The 21,530-nt window shown below is 53.6% G+C and overlaps 1 protein-coding gene across 1 annotated transcript; it reads left to right on the forward strand.

Moving 5' to 3' along the window:
* The first annotated feature begins 6,652 nt into the window (after positions 1–6,652).
* EIF4EBP1 (eukaryotic translation initiation factor 4E binding protein 1) lies at positions 6,653–15,817 on the forward strand. Its single transcript, XM_067312457.1, has 3 exons — positions 6,653–6,841; positions 13,891–14,055; positions 15,413–15,817. The coding sequence occupies exons 1-3, from the start codon at positions 6,694–6,696 to the stop codon at positions 15,442–15,444; spliced, it is 345 nt and encodes a 114-aa protein (XP_067168558.1). The 5' UTR covers positions 6,653–6,693; the 3' UTR covers positions 15,445–15,817.
* Positions 15,818–21,530: the final 5,713 nt, after the last annotated feature.

A 21,530-nucleotide genomic window follows, 5' to 3' on the forward strand; every position in this document is an offset into this window, starting at 1 on the left:
GCTGGACCTCATCTGAGCAGGGACATGCACCAGCATACCTGCGCCAGATGTGCACGGGTGCAAGCATGGGCCCTTTCAGTTTACCCCAGCCCGGGCAGGCATGCGAGCAAGCGTGCCTGTGCTCAGCCCCTCTTCGTGCCAAGGGCTCGATGCCAGGCAGCAGCGAGGAGAAGGATGTGGTACCAGCTACCAGATCCCTTCCCAAGCTCCCTTGACCTGCCGCTTCAGGTATTAAGCGCAGTTTTAATCCTCATCTTCCATTCTTAATTGCACCTCCGAGCTCACCGAAACTGGCTGGGTCCTGAGGGTGCAGGCAGGCACCGAGGAGGGGGTGGCTGGTCTGCAGGGAGAGACACCAGGGAAGCAACAGGCCAGCACCGGCTGGGGCTCCAGCATCATTAAACACAGCACATCCAAACTCTGCCAAGGCTGAGCCAGGCCGATGCTGCGCTGGGATAAAACAAAGGCTTTTTATAGCTGGGAACTCGTGCTCTTCCCTGGCATGCTGTTCTCATAGTCACTGTTCAGGAGCAAGCGACAGAAACTGGCACCCGGCAGGAGCCGCACCAGCAGCTGAGAGCCGGCAGCGCCTCTCCCACCACCCCACGCGGCCCAGGGCATCCCCCCCCCTCCAGCTCCCCGTTGCTCTCCCACCGGGGCAGGTTTGGGGTTTAACTTTTTTACCCACATCTACAGGAACTGGGAACTTTTCACCTAGCTGATCGAGGAAGTCTGAAAACGCACTTTGGATGCCCAGAAGAGCTCAGCACAGGCAGAAGACTGTCTCTGCACACTGCTCGTGCACCGGGGCTTGGCAGGGGGGTGTTCAGTAATGGAGAAGACTTCTTAAAGTCCTGCTACATGGCTGTAGAGCGATGGGTCACCAGCAGCTCACCCCATAGCCCCAGGACGTGAAGCTCCAGCAGCCTCCTAAGCATGTCGCTCTTCCCGATTGCAGCTAAGGGTAAGAAAAGCGATTACACTGCAACATCTGCCAGAGGATTTGAGGTTTTTGCCTTTCCATGCCCTGGAGCACAGGTACACAGAGCTGAGCACGCAAGAGTCACTGTTGCACCCAAAGCAACACAGTGCAGCTTTGCACCAGTAAGCGACGGTGCCAGAGCCTCGCTGTAGCCAGGCCAGTATTGCAAAGCTTTGCCCGCCTATGCAATCGGGAGCCAGGGCCAGGCTGGCACGAGTCCCCTGCTTGGAGCAAAGGGCAAGGAGAAGGGCAGGGGCAGCCAGGGAGGCCCAGCTTCATGGTCCAGGGAGAGCAGCCCAGCCCCAGCCCCCTCTGCCATGGGCACAGCATCCCCAGGGGCACGTTAGCCCTCCAGCAGGGCTGGGGTCCTGCCCTACCTTATGGGCAGCAGATGGGCACCACGCTCATTCTTCCACTGCAGTGGGAAAAAGTTTCCAAGGTGACACATGCGCACTCCAGTAAAGCAATTGCATCCTTCCTCCTGGCACAGTTTGCATTTCCCAGCGTAGCCCAGGTCCCCACTGAAGCCCTCAAAACCTGTGGCACAGGTACGCAGACTCTGGGGAGCTGCATGCAGGCAGGCATCACACAGCAGGCTCAGCTCCTGCAGGGCACCAGGCAGGAGCGCCAGCACCACAAAACCACCGCTGCACAGCACACAAATCCCACCAGCCCCGGGACCGTTCATCCCGCAGCTCCCCACGCTCATTTTTGCATAAAGGCCCCGAGAAACCCAATGCAGCACCAGCCCCGCTCAGAGCAGGGGGCCGAACCAGGGACCCCAGAGGCCCCCTCCACACACACCGCTCCGTGGGGCTGGTGGGATGCAGCTGCCCCACACCAAACCCGCCCCACGCTCAGCCACCACCAGGGCTGCCCACGGTGCCAGCCTGCTGCACCACACTGAGCCCAGCCACCACCACCTGCAGCTCCCCACCAAACCTGGAAGCCCCCAGCTCCCCTGCCGGCCCTTTTATCCCCCCCTCCCCAATCCCTAAACGTCTTGCAGGTGGGCTGGACCAGGTGACGTGAGCAGCTCAGGCCTTGCAAACCTCGTCACAGTCTCTCCCAGAAGCTGATCTTTCAGCGTTAGCCCTCTCCTGCCAGGTTTGCTGCTACAGCTGACGGTTCAAGCGAAGACCCCGTGCACGTGCCCGGGGCTGCACGGTGCAGGGGGAAGGCGCAGGCGCAGGTGCAGGCGCTGCTGCTGCACGGACGCGTCTCCGCCGGCGCCGGCTGCGTTTGGGGATCGCGCTGCCGAGGCTCCGGCAGGGCGGCCGGCTGTGCCCTCCGCCCGGGCACGGGCTGTTTCGGGAGCGCCGTTGTGCCCCGAATCCCCTCGGCCCGCAGGAGCAGCGCGGGCAGGGGGGCCAGTCCCAACGCTCGGCTTCCAGCGGTCGCTCCCACTCCTCCTTTAACGTCCGCAGCGGCGATTAGTCTCCGCGCTGAGGCTTTAGGAATAGTTCCCATATCGGACTCGCGAATCTCGCTTTGAAGTTGTTTGGGATTATCTGTCATCGAGTTTCCTTGTCAGCGCATAAACAGGCTGCGATGGAGCCTCAGCCCGCTGGGTACTGCGTGTCCCGGGACGGCTGCAGGAAGCCGCCTATAAACTCTCGGCTCCGTATAAACTCTTGGCTCCATATAAACTCTCCTCCCCGCAGTAGATGCAAGCGCAGCCCCGAGAGCTAAACCAGTGTCAGCAGGGCTCAGACACAGCGCGGCAGGAAGGGAAAAGGCTCTGGCTCAGAACAATAAAAAAGAACAAAAATGGGCTGTTTCGCTGACTTTCCTGCAAGCCGCCGTTTCCAGAGCTCGTGTCCCACTGCCCCTCCGCAGGGAACCGCCGTGTCCCGGCCCCTTGCAGGGCTGCAATCTGCTTTAAGCAGAGGATTTTTGCTTTGCCGCTGGGGGAACCTCAAACCACCCCGCGGCCAGCGCCTCCTTCGATGGGGATCACGCGCCAGCACCAGCTCCCGCGGCAGCGCCGGGAGAGCCTTCCCGGCCCCCGGCAAACCTGGAGCTGCGAGCGATCCCGGCCCCCGGCAAGCCTGGAGCTGTGAGCTCCGGGGCCGCAATCCCGGCTCCCGGCAAGCCCTGTCCGTCCACAGCCATCGGCAAGGAGCCCCTGAGCTCCCAGGTCTCCCGAGAGGCCCGGGGCGACCTCCGGCCGTTCTTACACGCGCACATCCTGTTTTCCAAGGGAAGCTCCCGGGAGCAAAGGCACTGATAGCGATGGGAGAGGCGGAGGGAGGCGCGGGCACCCCGGAGGTCAGAGCGGCCGCCGGCGCAGGCAGGGCTGAGGTCGCCCGTTTCCCCGTTTACAGGGCCGTTCCCAGCATTTCGCCCTGCGGCCGCCAGAAACACAGCTCCGGCAGAGGCACCGGCACCGCGACGCTTAGGAAGCGCGTCGGATACGAAGCATCGACACAAGGAGAAGTTTCCAAGATCGCCTCCCTTCCACGGGGCCGAAGGGAGCCGTCTGTCTTTGCGCTTTCTCCAAGGGTTTTGCAGGCATTTCTCACGCCCGGCGGCTTGGCAGCGCCGGGCACCCGCCGGGACGGGGCTGTTTTCCTCCTGCTTGTTTGGAAAAGCGGAAAAACAACAACAACAACAAGATCAGAGGCTTCCTGCGCCTCCCGCGAGCGTGGCAGGCCCCCTCCGCGGCCGGCTCCGCGGCTCCCATGTCTCCGCGGCTATTTTTAACCCGTGCATTCCTTCGGGCTCCCAGATATTTCTCAGAAATGCTCTTCTCGAGAGCAAAAAATGGGGAAAAGGTTAATTCCTGGCTGCGTTTCGGAGCCGGCGGCGGGAGGCAGGGAAGGCAGGGCTGCCCTGCGGGAAGAGCCGCCGCGAGGCTGCTGGGTGCCGGGGTGCTCCCGGCCCCGCTCCCGGCGTTCCCGGCGCTCCCGGTGCTGCCGGCTCCCGGTGCTGGGTGCCCTCGGACACAGCCCGGCTCGCTGGCCGCCGGGGCGCGGGAACCGGGGCGCGTTACAGCCGCCGTTGCTCTCGGCCCGCCGAGCAGCCCGTTGTTTCCATCGGTGCGTTTTTCGCCCGCTGCTCAGGGCGCGGCCCGTGTGCTGGTGCGGCGAGCGCTGCAAACGGCCTGTTTTCCAGCAAAACCAGCAGCGGGCGGGAGGCAAGCGGGGAGGAGGAGGAAGAGGTCCGGCCACCCGGCACGGGGAAGGCGCGCAGGCTCCCGGCCGCTCTTCAGCGTCACGCTTCCCGCAGGATGGGCTTGTTCACCGGCACCGCGGTCGTGGCTCCGGGGTGGCAGTTTGCCGCTATCGCGGTGGCCGTCGCGGGATGTAAACGCGGCGGGCGGACGCGCTCGGCGCCCCGACATCACCCCGGCTCCGCACGGGGGCTGCTGCTGAGGCGTCAGCTTCCCTGGGCAAACTGCATAAATATCGGTGCAAGTACGTAAATGCAAGCATGCAAATATAAATATAAAAATACAAATATGCAAACATCCAAATATAAATATACAAATATACAAATGTAAATATACAAACGTCCAAATGCAAACATATAAACACAAATTTACAAATACAATCGTTTAGACCCAAATGCCTACATGCATGCACACAAATATTTCCCGGCTCGTGCAAAGGCTTTCCAAGCACCGCAAGGCTGATCCTCCTCCCCGGAGCCTGGAGAGGGAGCACGTGTCTCGCCTCCGCTGCCGCCTGCTCGCCCACGGCCGCCCGAGCCGCTCGCTCTGCCGCAAAGGGGCTGAGGTTGCTGGGGGGGGGGGGAAGCGGCAGGTCCCTGCGCGGCCGACGGGGGAGAAGAGAGAAGCACCCAGGTCCGCCTGGATCCGATCCGCCGTTCCCGCCCTGCTCTCCCGGCGCCCCAAAACCGGCATCCCCGGAGCGAGCATCCCGGGCGCTGCCACGAAGGTGCTGTCGTCCCCGTGCCCCCCCCCCAAAAAAAAACTCTCCCTGAGAGACAACTCCAGCTCCCGTCTCCGTGAGAGCCAGACAATCGGAAATCAGTCGGAGGCCGCGGGCCTCGCTATTCGGTAGCGTGCCGTTTTCCTGCCCCGGCTCCCGGGAACGGAGCCAGCGGCTGGCCGGGGGGGGGGGCGGACCCGGGCGATGCCCCCGCGGCCCAGCTCTCCGTCTCCGCCGGCTGCTGGCCCGTTCCTGCGGGAATCAGCGAATCCGGTGAGGGGACGGAGCAGGGGCGGCTGTGGCGGGGGACACGGTGGACGGGAAGGGGGCAGCGGGACGTGGTGCCGGTCCAGCGGGGTCCGGCCGCGGTGCCGTGCCAGGGTCCGGCACACAGCAGCCGAGCTCCATGTACCGGGCCCGGCACCATCCTCGGGGGTTTCCGAAAGGTGCTTTACGCAGGCGGGATGCATGGAAAACCGTGCAGCGTTCCCATTCTCCTCGGCCATCAGCAGGTGTCAGCATCGGTCCGGAGCAGCCGGCGCCGGGCCTGGGATGCTCCCGGCCCTCCGGCCTCCTCGAGCACCTTCCTCTCTGCCAGGTTCAGCCTTTGGGCGAGGTGCCTGGTCTGGGTCCGGAGCCGCTTCCCGGAGCCGCTTCCTCCTGCAGCGTGGTGGCAGCGGGAGCCGGCGGCGGCAGGGGGCTGCGACGGGCCCTGCGGAGCCACCAGGCTGTTCGGGCCCTGAGCTGCGTGTGACACCGGGAGCGGGGCCAGCGGCGCTCACCGGGCGGGAAACGCGGGAAAACGCTTTTGCTTAGAAGGGAAAAGAGTCCTGACACCGAGGCTGGCAAGATCCGGTTAACCGGGGCTGCAAACAAAGTTCACCTCTTAACTTGCGTGTGATGTCAGATTTCCCCGGCGTGACCCCAAACGCCGCGTTACGCGCCGCACACGGGATCCCCGGGATCGCGGTTTGCTTCCCGCGCCTGTTCGGCCCCCTGGCTGCCTGGGACAGGACACAAAGCTGAGGGAGAGGCACAGCCGGCGTCAGCGGGGCTGCAAAGGGGTGAGTGGGACGGGCCCGCGGCCGGCAGCCACCGAGCCGGGTGGTCCCAGGGAAGAGCCATTTGGGACGGGGCTCGGCACTCCCCGGCGCCTGCGGCCACCTGCGCAGGGCCGGGTGACACCGCGGGGAGCGGGGGGGACATCTGTCACTGCAGGCGCTCGCAGCCACCCGGGACCTCCCCGCGCGGCCGCCCCAGAGCGGGCTCCCGCGTGGGGCAGGCAGGGGGTCACTGCCGGGGGACGCCCTGGGGGGAGCAGGGTGCTGAGCCCCCCACGGGGGTCACTGCAGGGGCACCCCATGGGGAGCAGGGGGGCGCGCAGGGGGGATCGGGGGGCACCCACGGGGAGCAGGGTGCACCCACGGGGGAGCACCGGGGCTGGGTGCAGCCATGGGGAGCAGGGGGCACCCACGGGGGAGCAGGGAGCTGGGTGCCCCCCCCCCCGGGGAGCGGGGCCCGGTGCTGGCCGCGGCCGTGCGGGGCCCGGGCGCCGCACGTGGACGCGCCCTGTCGCCTCCACGTGGGTGCCGGGGGGGCGGGGCGAGGGACCCCCGAGAGGCGTGGCCACTTCGGCCCCGCCCCCGGCGCGGAGGCCCCGCCCCCGGGCTCTTTTTCCCGGCGTGCCACGCGGCGGAAGGGGCGTGTGCGGCGGAAGGGGCGGGGCAGGGCAGGGCTGGGCGCGGCCGGCGCCAGGCGCGGTGGTGGCGGCGGCGGCGGCGGCGGCAGCGGCAGGAGCCCCCCGGCCCCGTCGCCATGTCGGGCCGCTGCTGCCCGGGGCAGACGCCGAGCCGCGACATCCCGGGTCCCGGCAAGCGCCTCGCCCTGCCCGACGGCGCCCCGCTGCCGCCCGGCGCCTACAGCACCACGCCGGGAGGCACCGTCTTCGGGACCACGCCGGGCGGTAGGAGCGCGGCCGGCTCCGGCGGCGGGGGGGGGGGGGGGAGGCGGCTCCGGCGGGGACCCGCGGCCTGTTTGGGCGGGGGGGGGCGGCGGGGTCTCCCCTGGGAGGGGTTTGGGGGTGTCCCGAACCGGGGGTGGGGACCGCTACTTTGGCGAGGGGGTATTTGGGGGGAGGGTGGTGCCCTCCGGTGGGGGGGTTAACGGGGGCTGTGGGGAGGCTCTCGCCCCGGCGGGGGGGGGATGTGGGGAGGGCGCTCTTGCCCCGGCCTGGGGCCGTGGGGGGGCTTTTTTCTCCCAGTGGGAGGGTAGTGGGTTTTTTTTTCCCCAGCAGAGAGGATATGGGGGGGGGAGGATGTAGTTGCCCTCTTGCCCCGCTGGGGGGGGAAATACGGGGGGGGGGGGCTTTCCCTCTGATCATGGGAGGGTTATGGGGGGCTCTGGTCCCAGTGGGGGGGGGGGGTTGGTTACAAGAGGACTCTTGCCCTGCTGGGGTGTTCTGGGGAGGCTACGTGGAGGAGGCTGTTGTCCTAATGTGGGGGGGTATGGGGGTGTTGTGGGGGGCCCTTGTCCTGCTGCGGTGTTATGGGGGGCTCTTGCTCCAATGTGGGGTGTTCAGGGGGTGTATGGGGGGCTCTTGCACCACCGGGGTGTTATGGGGGGCTATATAGGGAGGTTCTTGCTCCAATGGGGGAGGTTCAGGGGGTGTATGGGGGGGCTCTTGCCCTGCTGGGGTGTTATGGGAGTTATACAGGGGGGCTTCTTGCTCCAATGTGGGGGTTCAGGAGTGTGTGTGGGGGGGGCTCTTGCCCTGCTGGGGTGTTATGGGGGCTGTATGGGGAGGCTCTTGCTCCAATGGGGGAGGTACAGGGGGTGTATGGGGGGTTCTTGCCCTGCTGTGGGGGGGTCTCATTTGCAGATGGTCTGCAGGGAGGGGCCCTTGTTTGGGCAGGAGGGTCTCTGGGGGTGCCTGGGCGCTCTTGTTTTGGCAGGTTGTCTCAGCAGCAGGAGCCCTCATCTTGGTGGAGGGCCTGGGAGCCCTGTGCGTTGGTGGGGGGGGGGGGGAACCGACACGGGCCCCCGGGCTGGGGTCTGGCATGGCTGGGCCACTCCCTGAGGAACAAGCTGGATGCAGCTGAGCGAGGGGCTCTTCCTGGTGTGGCAGCGGGGTGGGGGTTGCTGTTTGCCAGGCCCAGCAGCCTCCCGGCAAGCTGCCGGAGGGGGTGTTGGGTGGGGAAGTGAGGGGTGCCCTGGGGTCTGGAGGTTTGGCCTCTGCTGGCTGCTGCACTGTGAAAGAGAATGAGGGAGCCAGCCCCCAAAATGAGAAGGGGTCCTGGTACTGGGGCAGGGAAATAGCTTCCACCTGTGTGTCCACTGTGATAAACAAGGCTGCTGTTTTTGTGAGTAGCCTTGTAGGGAGTGGAGTCATCCTCCAATTTGGGTTACTTATTAATTCTAATCTCTGATATTTGTGGTTTCTTCTGGCAATGATTAAGTAAAACCCTGCTGCCTTACGGAATTTTTTTGTTCCTCTGGAGTGCTGTACCTCTTCTGAAAATGCTGTGTTCCTCTACTGCAAAAAAAAAAGTGGATTAGTTCCCTCTTTTATTGCTACAAGCCATCTTGTGCAGCCCCCATGGTTTTGTGTGTGACTGCTAGGAATGGTGTCCTTTAGGGATCTGCACCTTCAGCTGTTTGCAGCTAACAGAATAAACTGATTCTGAAAATTAGCCCACATCTGCTGCCTGTTTAGAACAGAGGCAAGTGCAATGGAAGTACAAGAGCTGTAAACTTGGTGTTTATCTTAGCTATACCTAATATGCTTTGTCTCAGTATACTACAGAAAGAACATAACGTGCAAAACTTTCTGAAGGGCCTACCCATCGCAAGGAGTCTGTGTCCACACAGCTTCCTTGAATTTGCTGTTTAGCTTGTGTAGTTTGGCTTTTGTGAGACAAGTGACTGTTGTTCTGGATGATGACACTGTGCACCAAATCAGCTGTGTGTATTTCTGACTATGGCAGCTGAGCCCCTGTTGAGCAGTGGTTTGAGATCACTTTTTCCATACCTTTAAGGATTTTTCCCCTGTGCTGCTGCATAAAAGATCAATGCAAACAGCAGGAATAATGAAGCTGACTGTACTTGAAGTTCTGCCAAAGGAACAAACTGAATGGAAGGCAGTAGATGTCAATTTGCTAGGCTTTCAGACCTCCTGGTCTTTTTACAACCCATAATATTTTGTGGGCTAAAAAAATTCAGAAAGAGGGAAGTCAGCATTGCTGACTCGCTTCTGTTTTTCGAGTTTATGCAGAAAAGCTTGATTGGGGAACTGAAGTTAGTGTTGTTCTTGCCACATGTTTTTTCTTCTCTGAAAGCAGCAACTAGCTGAAATACTTAAATAGCACTTGCAGTAATTATGTCATGAAAGGAGAATTAGAATTAATGTTTCTCTGCTAGTTCACGTGCTTGAAGTAACAGAATAAAAGTTGAACACTTGCACTGTGTAGTGTAATGAGAGCTTTCCAGGATTATCTCTGTTTGTCTGTGGAGATGGTTAATGAATGTCTAGAGTGTAGAGTAGAAATATGGATTGTATTTGTTGTTAGGGTGTGCATATCTGGAAAAATCCACAGAGCTCTCGTGACTGCTTGGTACATTTAGTCCCTCCTCAGCCTGTATGAGGACAATTCACCCTTCTAAGGCCCAACTGCAGACTGTCTGCAGGTCAGATGTGGAATTACTATTTCTACATGAAGGTATAATGAAAAATCCCAGAGGCCTGGGAGAGTGCTAGCCTTTAGGTTGCCAGTCTTCCTTCACTTTTAGCGTTGTAAAGAATTCCTTCTACATAGTCTGGAAGAGCTCTTGGGAGAACAAATATCCATACCTTTCAGAAGTTTAGACCAAACTCCCTATACTAATGTGCTCTGCATGTTATCTTTTAAGCTTGAGTCTTACTGCTGTAGGTGGCTTCTCATAGGTGGTCATCCGCTGTTGTGTGTTAATCTCTATGCACCAGAACTGCTGTCAGTTAAGTCAGTGTCCCTTTAGACATGCTGGGTGCAGGCCAACTTGAACTTGGAGTGCTTCTCTGCTTCCTGAGACAGTGCCTCTGTTGATCTGTTCTTCTGCTAATGCACGTATCCAGCGATTCTCCTGGGCAGAGTACTTTGCATGTAAGCCCAGGCTGCTGCGAAAAAAATTATCTTGTGTTCAGAAGCACTTGTTTTAAATCCTCTTATTGAAAATATTTAACGAAATATTGTAGTCCACTGACAAAACATCTGAGACTTCCTGCAAGCAGTAGATTAAACTTCAAGAGTCAGAAGAAAGTAGCAAATTAAGTTCGTCATGCAAAACCTCTGACTAATTTTCAGTGAAAAAATTGAGTACTGTAAGCTCTGAAGTCGTTTCACTGGCTGTAAGCAGAACTGTGGATGTAAGTGAAGTGAATGAGGCTTGGTGCCAAAACTAGAAATCTACAGTAGCAGTGCTGAATGCTAATGCCAATGATCACTCACTTCTCTCGGGTATAGTGTGCTAATGGGGTGCAGGGAAGCTCCTGTTGGAATGCAAATGTCCACAGAAATTTCTGGAGCTTATATCTTCTGGATTTACCAATGTTTGGGTTTTAAACAATGTTGTGTTTGACACAAATCTGATGTTTGCTTTTTCCATGGGGAAAACTAGTGTTATAAAAATCCACTTATGAACCAGAGGGAATCTGTGAATTGATAAGGGCTGGTACTAGAACTTAATTTCTCAGCTTGACTGCTGAGACGGATGCAGACTTAATGTTTTTGTTAATATATTTATTCAAGGCTTTCAATACAGTAGTACCTCACAGCTACAGTGTGCAGAACTATGCCTGTCTAGCATCCAAATTCTTTCTTTCAGGAAGAGTAGGGGTATATTTGCTTTTCTAGTCATCAGATGCTTGTAGATCAGCTCTTTTCATTCTGCTTGTGATCAAAAAGCCAGGTTTTTCCTCACAAGATGTTTCCTTCTGCCCAACATTGAGGTGAAGTTCTTTGGATAATTTGCTTTTGAGTCACCAGAAGCATTGAAGTGGCATCTTAAAACACAGTCTGTGAATAAAAGGGATCCTTCTGAGGGAAGGGAACAAGTGTATGTTGATGCTCTGTGAAGTGTCAGCTGTCACATCCCAGCAGCAGAGGAGCAGGGAGGCCCACTGAGTTTGATGCAAGTCAGCTGAGCTTCACCACAGTTTCTGGCTCCTGACCTGGTGCAACACTTTGACAAAAGGAGTCAATTTTCCTTTTTCAGGTACCTTCACAGACCTTTCTGGGCTCTGTGGCCCCCTTTGGAGGGGACGGCAGAACAAAGAAGCTCCCTCCTGATCTGACAGCACAGGAGGTAAACTGCTGTTCTTATTGCAGCAGTCAGCAGAGAAGATGACTGCTGAGTATAAAGAAGCAAGGAGGAGTGCAAGAGGTGATGTGTGACCTTTAAGCATAAAGAGCCTGTTCTCGTTAATACTCTGTTCTTGTTTGTCTGGGCTTCTTGCCCATTTGCCACAGGCACATGCACACATTGTCTTTCCCTAAGTAAATTCCACATGAACTTGTAGCTCGGGAGTTGGGCCAGCTCCATCCATCGCAAGCAAGAACACAGGAAGAGCTGTGTTGCTCATTATGCTTGAAATGCGCAATGCTGGTGGGTGGTGTTCCTGCTTGTGTTCACAGTGCTCAGCTGTAGCAGAAGGAGCTGCCTCCTGAATAAGGTTCCTGGTGCTGAAGTGCTCCGTCCTTTCTGGAGGGTGTGTGGTGCTCTGTTAGGATGGTCCCTCTGGTTCTTGTGAGCTTCCAGCTCTGCACAGTCCTGTTGGAAGTTTTCTGGACAGCTGTGGTTGGTAGTTGGTGCTCTGAGCTGTGTCAGCTGAAGCCTGTCAGGTTGCTCCTGTAGCTTTCTGGAGCATCTGCAATGTGCTACCTGCTGGCTGTGTGCTCCAGCAGCTCTTTTCAGGGTGGTTTTAGAAGTTGCTATTTCTCTTAAGACTGGCTGGGGCAGTGGCAAACCTGTGCCATAGCAGAACAGATTGTGTGGGTCCAGAGCAGAGTTTGGATGTGCCATGCTTGAAATCGGTGACATCTGTTATAATGATGCACCTGGAGAGGACGCTGGTGCTGAGGGACTGATGTGCTGCCAGTCCTGCTGACTCCGCTGTGGAGGCAGTGACCCTTTCAACAGGGATGTGGTCACTTGTGGAGTGGCACAGCTAGCAATTCCTGTGCTCCGTAAAGGCCAGAGCTACAAGGCTGTCTCTGGCAGGGGAGGAACAAGATGGTATTTTACTAGGACACTTCCTTCAAACTTAGTTCTGATGAGAATATTCAAAATGAGCCAAACCCCCTTCTGACCTTCCAGCTGCACAGCAGAGATGGTCAGGTGTTGAAGCCAGGCTTTAGGGAGCAGAGCAGTTCCCATGCTGCATAGCCTTTCCGTGTGCTCGGTGAATACTAAATGTTCCCTACAGTGGGAGGAGAGCTAGTTGGAAGGGGTCCCTTTATGGATGTCGAGCGCCAACCAAGCTATGCTCCTGTTGACAGCTGTTGTCAGCAATGCTGCTTTGGCTTGGTACAGGGTGTCTGCTTTTGTAAGCGGAGCTCTGCGCATGTGACTGAGCGAATGAATGCAAACCAGGAGTGGAAGTTCTTGTCTGCCTGTTATGAAATGTGCTCCTAATACTCGGTATGTGAACTGCAGTTCTAGGAAGTACCACCCTTGCCTTTGTAAGCCTTCCAGTAACTTAACTCACAGCCTGGGATTGTTCCTTCTCTCAAATCCTGACCAACTGCTGGAGCATACTTCTAAATTGGATTGGTTTTCCCCTCTTTGATCTGGAGAAACAACTCAAATCCAAACCCTGTTCCTGAAAAGTTTAGTGTCTTGATCTCATTGGCAAAACTTCCTAATATCTACTTACTTTCTAGCTGTGCTCCAAAATAAAGGCAAGTTTTTTCCCTGCACATGTGTATACTTATGGCCAAAACTTGGAGTATATGGGAAGTTGATTTTTCCTTCTGATGGGAATGGAAGTAAAGTAAAGGTCCAGTCCATAAAGGGGTGTTGCAACTTTCCTCTTGGTGTGCGTGTGGGGGGGAAACAACAACTGTTTTTCAGTACTTTCTGGGTTAAAGTTGCGGTCTGTTTGGAGGGATCTCTTTTCTGTGGCTTTGAGCTTTTTCCAACACCAGTTCCTTTGTAAGGAACAAGCTGTTCAGTCTAGTGGTGTTCCTAGAAATCTGTGCATGGAGCCTCAACTCTGCTGTTCCCTCTGAGGCTTGTTTTAATCCATTGAAGTTTTTTCTTTCACTTAAAGCAGGAAGAGTGGGATGTGGTCTGGATTCACCATTAAAATGGATGGGCATTAAGGACTGTATTAAAGACTTTTTTGAGAGTATATATAACTAAGCTGCACAGTCAGCGCATGGTACATAAAGGCAGGAACTCTGTAGAAGTTTTTGCTGGACAATGTTCAGTGTGACACACCCTGCTGCTTCCTATTTCTTGATACATATGCTTGTATCTGCCTATAGTTCTCAGCCCCTGACAGCTTGGAAAAGCTTGTTATACTTACAAGCTGAAATTAAATTCAATTTACTTTTTCTTTTTTTGCTATGACCTCATGTTAGGTGGAATGGATCAGATCTGTTGGATGCAGCAGTGGACTAGGTTTTGGAGTTGTGCTCTGTCCACACAGACTGGTAGCAAAACTATTATTTGGGTGGCTGACTCTTTTGTGCCTTTTTCTTGCAGCTATAAACAGTGTTAATGGTATCTGACTTTCTTCTGAGGTAGTTTGAAGCAGTGAGTGCTATGTAACAAGTATCTTTTTAAATATGCCCTTTATTTTACATGTATAGCTGTGATTTGGATACCCAAACTTTATGACCTGAAATGTAGACCAGGCAGGTCTCTTGAAGGGAATGTTATGCCTGTCTTAGTACTTGGGGAACAATCAAGTAACCCAAATACCATAGCAGTCTTTCATGCATCAAAATACAAAAGTGTCATATCTTCTTTCTATAGGTACTAGAATTATTTATGATCGTAAGTTTTTGATGGAGTGCCGCAATTCTCCGGTTGCCAAAACACCACCTGACCTTCCGGACATTCCAGGTGTTACAAGCCCAAATGTGGAGGAGTCAAAGATTGAAAACAACCATGTCCAGAATTATGAGAAAGTGAGCGTAGGTGAGTGCACAAAAAACAAGTGAAGTACAGAAGTTTACACATGAGATGGAGCCAGATAATTCCTGTGAACTAGGGTTGATGTTTTGATAATTTCTTGCAAAATCAAGGTGCTGTGGAGCTTTATTACTCACTGTAGGTTCTAATATGGTCTCCAGCAATGTGAATGTTTTTCTGTAATTTAAGTGCAATTTGTGTCATGTTATCACTTTATTCTCATTAATTTTGCATTTGGGAAAACGCTACTGGATTAATAGTCCTTTGAGAGAATGAGTGCAGCTGTTTCTGCCTGTGGCTATCCTGTGCCATTTTGCAGTGGCTTTGCATTTTTGAAAATGATCAGCTTACTATTCAAAGCAGGATTTGGTCTGGGGCTTTTTTGGATACCAACCTGAGATGCAAGTTTCTTTTTCTTAACATCAAGGCTTCTGGAGTACAGATGAACTCAATATTTATAGCTAGGATATGATAGCCCTTGTTGGCTCTAGCAGCTTCTACAGAAGCTTGCAAGTGTACAAAAGATAGCAAAATAAAGGTTGTGGCACAGGAGACTAGAGGTCATTGGCTACTTTGAGAACCTGAATGCTTGTTGAAAGGCATGCTAGGAGTAAAATGAGCAAATACTGCTCTTGAATGGTTAAAGTTTTATATGAGATTACTTCTTGAAGCAGCGTAAAATACCAGATATTACAGTTGGTCCTCTCCTAAATATAAAAATAGTTTGAGTATTCATTAACTGGCTTCTGTGCTCTAAGCAAAATCTTTCCAGGATCAGTACTGCTTAATGGTTTTTATTACACACAGCTGTGACCTTTAACAGCTCAGCTGGTTCTCTGTTGAACTGAAATATGTACTGCATGCTGGATGCCAGCTTGGTTGTGTCTTTTTTCAAAGAAGCCCTGTCCTCAGGAACTGATCATCACTACTCACACTAACATCCTATCAAATTGCATGAACCATGGATACAGTCATACAGATAAGTCAGGAAATGTATATTTGTCTTTGCTAACAGAAGTCTATCCCAGTGATCCTTTGTCAACAGCATTGTTTCTTTTTACAAGGAAATCCAGGGGTAGAAATTACTTGCTCCACAAGGGATATCTCCTCTACCTCTTCTTTGCTCTCTATACATGAGTAAAATATCCCCTCTTGGGGGCAGAGTACGCATTCTGCTTGCACAAGATGGTTTTGTTCTCAGACTTGATGCCTGAATGCAGGTTTAGTTTATCTGCTGCATACTTGAAGTCCAAACTGCTGTGTTTCTCTGAGGCACAGTTGAACATTGTTGCTTCAGCACAATATTTAGTATTTAATGTGGGACTTTGAGGACTCATCCATGTTTTCCTGTCCTTCTCAACAGGTGAGGAAGAACAGTTTGACATGGACATCTAAAGCACATGCCCTGAGAGTGCTTATCCAATGAAGAGTGGGACCTTGTCTTGAGGATTCCCACCAGCTAGGCTTACAGAAGCCCATGCTTTGAGTGCCTTCCTGCTTCCTGGGAAGGGCAAGTCATTCACTTCTGAGAACAGAATGCATCCTGTTACAAGGACTGAATCTCAGCCTCTCCGTGTGGGTGCAAATACACAAGTACAGCCCCTGCTGGCGATGGGCCACAGACTGCGGGAGACATTCTCAGTGATTGTTTTTGTTTCCAGTTTTATGCTTTTGTTAATCATTGTATTACTGTAAAAGTTACAGAAATGCAATATATGGGAGAAATAAAAATAATTTTGTCTCCTGGTATGGGGTTTAATGCAATAAATTGGGCTTCTATCCTTTATTCATTCTAGCAAGACAACTACTAACCTGCAGCAGGGAAAATCTGTAGGGTGATCCTGTATACAGGCTTGAGACCAACATACAGTGGTGAGCACGGTTGTCTCTCTTCCCCCCCCAAGACACAGGCTGCATTAAGATGTGTTAAGCCCTCTTTGCATAAGTATGTACCCTGTGTAACATCTGGTCACTGCAGGAAGCTTGTGCTTTATGAATCTGCTTCCAGAAATAGTTATCAAAACTGTTCATGGTGCACTTTCAGCTGGTTCTTTTGCTAGGTCATGTCACAGGTGTCCCCAAGCTCCTATTCCACTAATTGTCACCAGAAATGGTACAGAACTTTAGCAGGCCACAGGTGGAAGAGGCTTGAATTAGTTCAGCAGGAGCCACCTGCAGCTGAGCCCTGCAGAGGGTCCCCTTGCTCTGAGCTGCCTTCCAGGGCTCTAGCAGCCTCTACTAGGGAAATGTCTGAGCCTTCAGCTTCTGTGTTGCCACTCCTGCTTTTCCAAACCAGCTGCTCTCTTCCAGCATGCAAGTAAGTCCTTAATTGTAATGCTTTCCACTGTTTTTTCTGATCCATGCTGAAATTTTTGTTCATCTTTAAAGTTCTGTTTCTCCTTTTAATCTCTTAGAGGGCAGAGATTAAGATCTCTAATTGACCTAATTTCTAATTGAGATCAAGATTTCTAATTGAGAGAGGTTTAACTGGCATGTTAGAAATAGATTTATGTTTGAGTAAGGAAGCTGCACCTGAGAACATAACTGTACCATCAGTTAAATGTAGCTTCCCCCGTAAGTATTTGCATTTCTACTCCCAGTGCAGTTCAACAAATGTGTATTACTCAGCAGTCTGTAGTGTGATGGAGGCATCTTGTACTGTTGGTGTTTGAGGAGGCATTTCAAAGAAGGAGCAAGCACATTAGGACATGGCCTGGACCTTTGATTTTCTGAAAGACAATGAGTGTCTGTTCAAGTCAGTCTTAGCTGATAATATTTAAATATCTGCTAATTAAGTTCAATTGCTACATTATGATCTGCAAGCCTTTAATAATGAGTAACAAAAGAAACAAAGACAAAGCAAATGATGTGGATAGACTTGCATCTTTAAGGTAAGATGAAGTGTTTCTCTGAAACCTTGATGGGAACAGATTCAAATTTATTGCCTTAAAGTGTCATTTTATCAGTTTTGCAACTCAGAATAGTATTTGCCTTGTTATTGTGTGCATTCAGTGAGAAGTTGCTATCGCTAGTAGAATGTGTTGCAACTTGCAGCTGGGACTGACTCCTTTTTCCTGCTAAACTAATATTTTCAGGTAGAAATGATACTGCTAAGCTTTAGCTCAGTGGCTAAGAGCACTGCACAGCAGTCAGTCAGGTTCATATGTTCTCATAGTAGTTCTTCTCTCTAGTCATTCCAGAGAATCAAACCACCCTTCAGAACCTTCCTGCTTTGTTTCTGGAGAGAAATAGTGGAAGTTTAGTCTTTAAGAAAATTTGCCATGTTAAGTTAGCTTGCCAAAGTTGGTCACTTTGGGATAGACTTTAAAAGACAGAGTAGAGTGTGTGGGTTGTGGTGGGTTTTTTTTTTTGCTATAAGTAAGTACATATACTTAGTGCTGAAGCTTGTTTTCCTACTCTGCTCATAGTTAATGCCTGAGCATGACTTTACAGCTAAGTTGTACTGATATAACCCTTGCCACATAGGTAGTTGTCCCCTTGTTAAAAGAGCACAAGAGGAGGATTTTTTGTCCCTCTTACTATTGTGAAATACTTTTCTGCAATTATAACTCCATCCAAAACAGATAAGCTTTAGCCATCTTTTAAGTAATGAAAATGATAGAGCTTTCTGTGCAGCCAAGCCCTGCTGTGTTTGTTTTCTGGGGAGATGGGCTGTGTAACTTGCATTTCCACAACCAAGACACTCGGATTGCATATGGGAGCTGAGATGCTGGCAGACAAATGCTGAGGGTTGCTATTTACAAAACAGCTGCTAGATTTGGCACTTTCTTTACATTTTGTGTGGGCTTTCATGCAAGCCCATTAAGCAGACTGTTCCCTTTGAGGTAGTGTACTAGTATATTTACCCTGGGCTGAGATTTCAATAAGGAATATGGTGCCAGCGGCCCTGCCTGACCTGGCTTGCGAGAGCTGTGTTCTCCTCAAGCTGACTGCAGCTCCTGGACAATGTCCTGTGCCTTTGCAAATGTCCCTTAGAACAAATGAGGTACCGACACAATGGAAAGACACACGGATGTGTGCGCCACAGCCAACGGTGTATCCTGTAGCTAAGGGCTGTGCCACAATAAAAAATGCACATCCAGCTGGCTCTCTGGAAAGAAAGAAGCTTATTCCAGGTTTTTGCTGTGAGTTTTTGATCTGTGGTGGCCTAAACATAAACAGAAGCCTTGGTACAAAAGTGACTGTGCTATGTGGCTTTTTTGAATGAGTGTCAGCTGCTGTGAGATGCAATACTTTTGTTTTCCCCCCATACTCAAAGGATAACTGAACATGCAGTAAGTATTTTAAGTGTCAAGTATTTTGTCTGTGTCCATGATGCCTATATGTTGGTATTTGAATGCATGTGTGGATCTGGCATGATCATCAAAGCTCTGGCTGCTTCCAATAGTGATTCATATCTGATAATTCAGAAAGAGGGAAAGCATCCTGTGCAGCACCTGGCCAGGTGTGAAATGGGTCCCTGAGGGTCAGAATTCCTGCTGGAGTCCCAATGTGTGTGGCCCTGAGGCCATGGATACCTGAATACATTAGCTGGGGGCAAAGCAAGTTGTCCCATCTTTACAAAAGCTGTGAACAAGTGATACGGCTAAGTGACACTTGTTCGTATGCATCTGCTCTGCTGTAATTCATTCCACGTTTGTGCCTTGAGCTTTGCCACCTCCTGTGCCTGTAAGCTGAGAGCCTGCAGTCTCGGCATCCCCTGCTCTCATTAGGAAGCAGAGCTCCCTTCCCAGTCCCAGCTGTATCCCCAGCTGATACTGCATCCTCGGGTGGGTTTTTGGATCTGTCTCATGGGTGCGCTTGTTTCTAGCACTCCAAGCTTGCACAAGCTGCGTAAAGGCTAGCTTCCCAATTTTCAGTGCAGATCCCTGCTTTTCTGGGGTTTGTCACTTGCCTATCACCTTCCACTAAAAGGCTGTGAAGTTGCTTACGTCCCAGGCTGAGCTCTTAAGCTAGCTCAGGCCTTGCTGTGTCGCTGCCCTCCCCGAACTGCCACCATAGTGGGAGGTGAAGCAGCAGTCGGTGGCTGCCTCCCACAGCTGGGACGCTCCGTGGAGGTCTGAGTGGATGAGTGTCGGTTTTGTCACTGGATTTCCTATCCCTGCCTCCTTTCATCTCGAGCAGGGCAGAGCGGTGAGCCCTGACTGCCTCTGTCCTCATCTGTGTCCCGGTCACTGGACTCATAATGACCTAGCTAGTGCCTTAATCAACCATTTGTACAAATATTACCCTTGTGCCTTTGATAGGCGCTTCGGTCTGTTTGTTCTCACTCACTCTTTCCTCGTGCATCCAAAGTAAACTGTGCTTATCTTCCCCTCGCTGAACTTGTGCTGTTCCTCCCAAGGCATGGATATTACTAGACAACAGGTGGGTGGCGGCAGCGACTTGCTTCCCGTTGCTGGCAGGCATTTTATGTAAAATGCATCACAGAAGACGGTGCTCTTACTTGCTTCAAGCTTGCTCGCTTTCAAGAGCGAGAGTAGGGGCTGCAACCATGATGGGGCCATGACAAGCGTCTGGTCGTGCGCCCAGCAAAGGGAAGCTGGAAGGAACCCTGGGGTCCGTGCCGCTGGGCTGTCCCTCTGGAGACAGGGTGAGCAGTGCTTTCCCAGCCTATCTCCATCCCGATTCCAGCCGGCCAGAGGCTGCTGCAAGCTCGGAGTGGTCCCTCAACCTTTGCTGTTTGCGCTCCTAAGTCTTGCAGCTTTGGTAGGCAGCACTCCTGTTACCATTGGGGTCCCTTCCCTGCATTGTGAAGGAGGGACTCCCTCCTTCCCATCCCGGCATGTAAGGATGCTTTTCATGCTAAAGTCAAGGAAACTCCCACAAACCTCCTGAGAAACTGGTGCTTAAACGGGTCCCTTCTGCCTGCATTAGGCTCCCAAGAGAGTGTCTCTGTTTAAACGGGGGGATGAGCAGGCTCTGGCGGCGCGTGCCAGCTGGTATCTCCACCGGACCCCTCCCTGGGGTGTATCGGGAGCTCGGCACAAATAACAGATGCGGATGCCCAGGAGTCCTTACTCCGTGTCCCCTTCCCAGCTGTCCTCGCCTGTTGCCTATGGACTGTGCAGTGTCCAGCTGCCGCTGCCCCAGCAGCGCCTCGTGGTGCTGAGTAGCTGCGCTGGCGGTGCAAGCCCCGGCGGTGCTGCCCGCCGCAGAGATCCCCCCTTGGCAAGGGGGTGCCGAGGACTGCCGGAGCAGGATGTGTATTGGCCTCCTGGAAGGGAGAGGCTGCAAAGCTTTCTGCTCGCAGAGATTAGGTCTCCGTTCAGGCACAAGCTCTGCAAAGTGGAGCTCTTAAGCAGATACCTTGCATAAGCACAGTGGTGCGGCTTTGTTGTTGGCCCTCCGCACTTTGATGTTTTCCTTAAAGCCCTGGAATCTCGGCCTTTATTTTTTCATCCTGGTCTTCCGAGAGAATGACCATCCAGGTCATCCGTCTGCCTTCCCCTTCCACACGATAACTTCTGAACCCGCTGCTCGATTTCAAACAAAGGTGATGGAGGGACAGAGATCTCAAAGATATAACGTTTCAGCGAGGTCCATGGAAATAGGGGGCTGGGTAGAGAAAGATGCAGGGAGAGGAGCTAGAAAGCGTGGGATGGAGGCAGTGGCTCTGTTGGTTTCACTGCTGATGTGACAACAGTTTTTAAAAGTGAGTTCCTATTCTGCAAAGGAAGAGGCAAAAATCTTAGCTTTTATTTCAGGAAAAGCCGGGTCTCAAGACTTCTGTGCGAGTCTGCCTCCTGCTAGGGTTTAGCACCACGGCCTCCCTTTCTGAGCGTTTAACAGCTCCTGCAAATGACCCTCTAATGACTGGATGCTCTCAGTGTGAAACGCTGTCTGAATGTGTAAGCAGCAGCGGTGATCAAGCCCAGGGGAGGGTCTGAGCTCTGAGAACCAGACACGCTTTGTTTATCCGGTGGGTCGGATGTGGATTGGAGATAATCAGGCTGCGCCTGAGGATGTGGAGTGCGGAGCAGGAGCAGCCGGCTGCTCGGCCCGGCAGGGATGGGGAGGGATGGGACAGCTCTCAGCCCACCCAGAGCACCTTGTGCCAGCTGGTCGTCCCCCTCCGCCGCACGGGCCACAGCCGGAGACCTCCCCGGGGCTTCGCAGCCGGTTCCCCCGGCCTGGAGCTGCTCCCCGGCGTTTGGGCAGCTGTAACCTGGGGGAGCAGAGCCCCCGGCCAGGCCGTGCATGGGGTCGAGCCCCCGGCCGGGCTGCGCATGGGTTGCAACAGGGAGGGAAGAGGCTTGGCAAGGAGAGATGCGCGCTCACCCCCGCGGCATCTCCTCTGCTGCCCAGCCCTGCCACGCAGCCTGGGGTGGCTCCTCTCCTCCTGGCCATCTGCTCCAGCTCGCTCCCCGCCACCCCTGCGTCCCAATCCGTGCGGGTAACTGGAAACGAAAGCTGCCCCGCTGGGCCGAAGCATGGCAAGGGAGCCGCTCGGGGCCAGC

Source organism: Apteryx mantelli, chromosome 29 (assembly GCF_036417845.1).
Source record: "Apteryx mantelli isolate bAptMan1 chromosome 29, bAptMan1.hap1, whole genome shotgun sequence".
Classification (NCBI taxonomy): Eukaryota; Metazoa; Chordata; class Aves; order Apterygiformes; family Apterygidae; genus Apteryx; species Apteryx mantelli.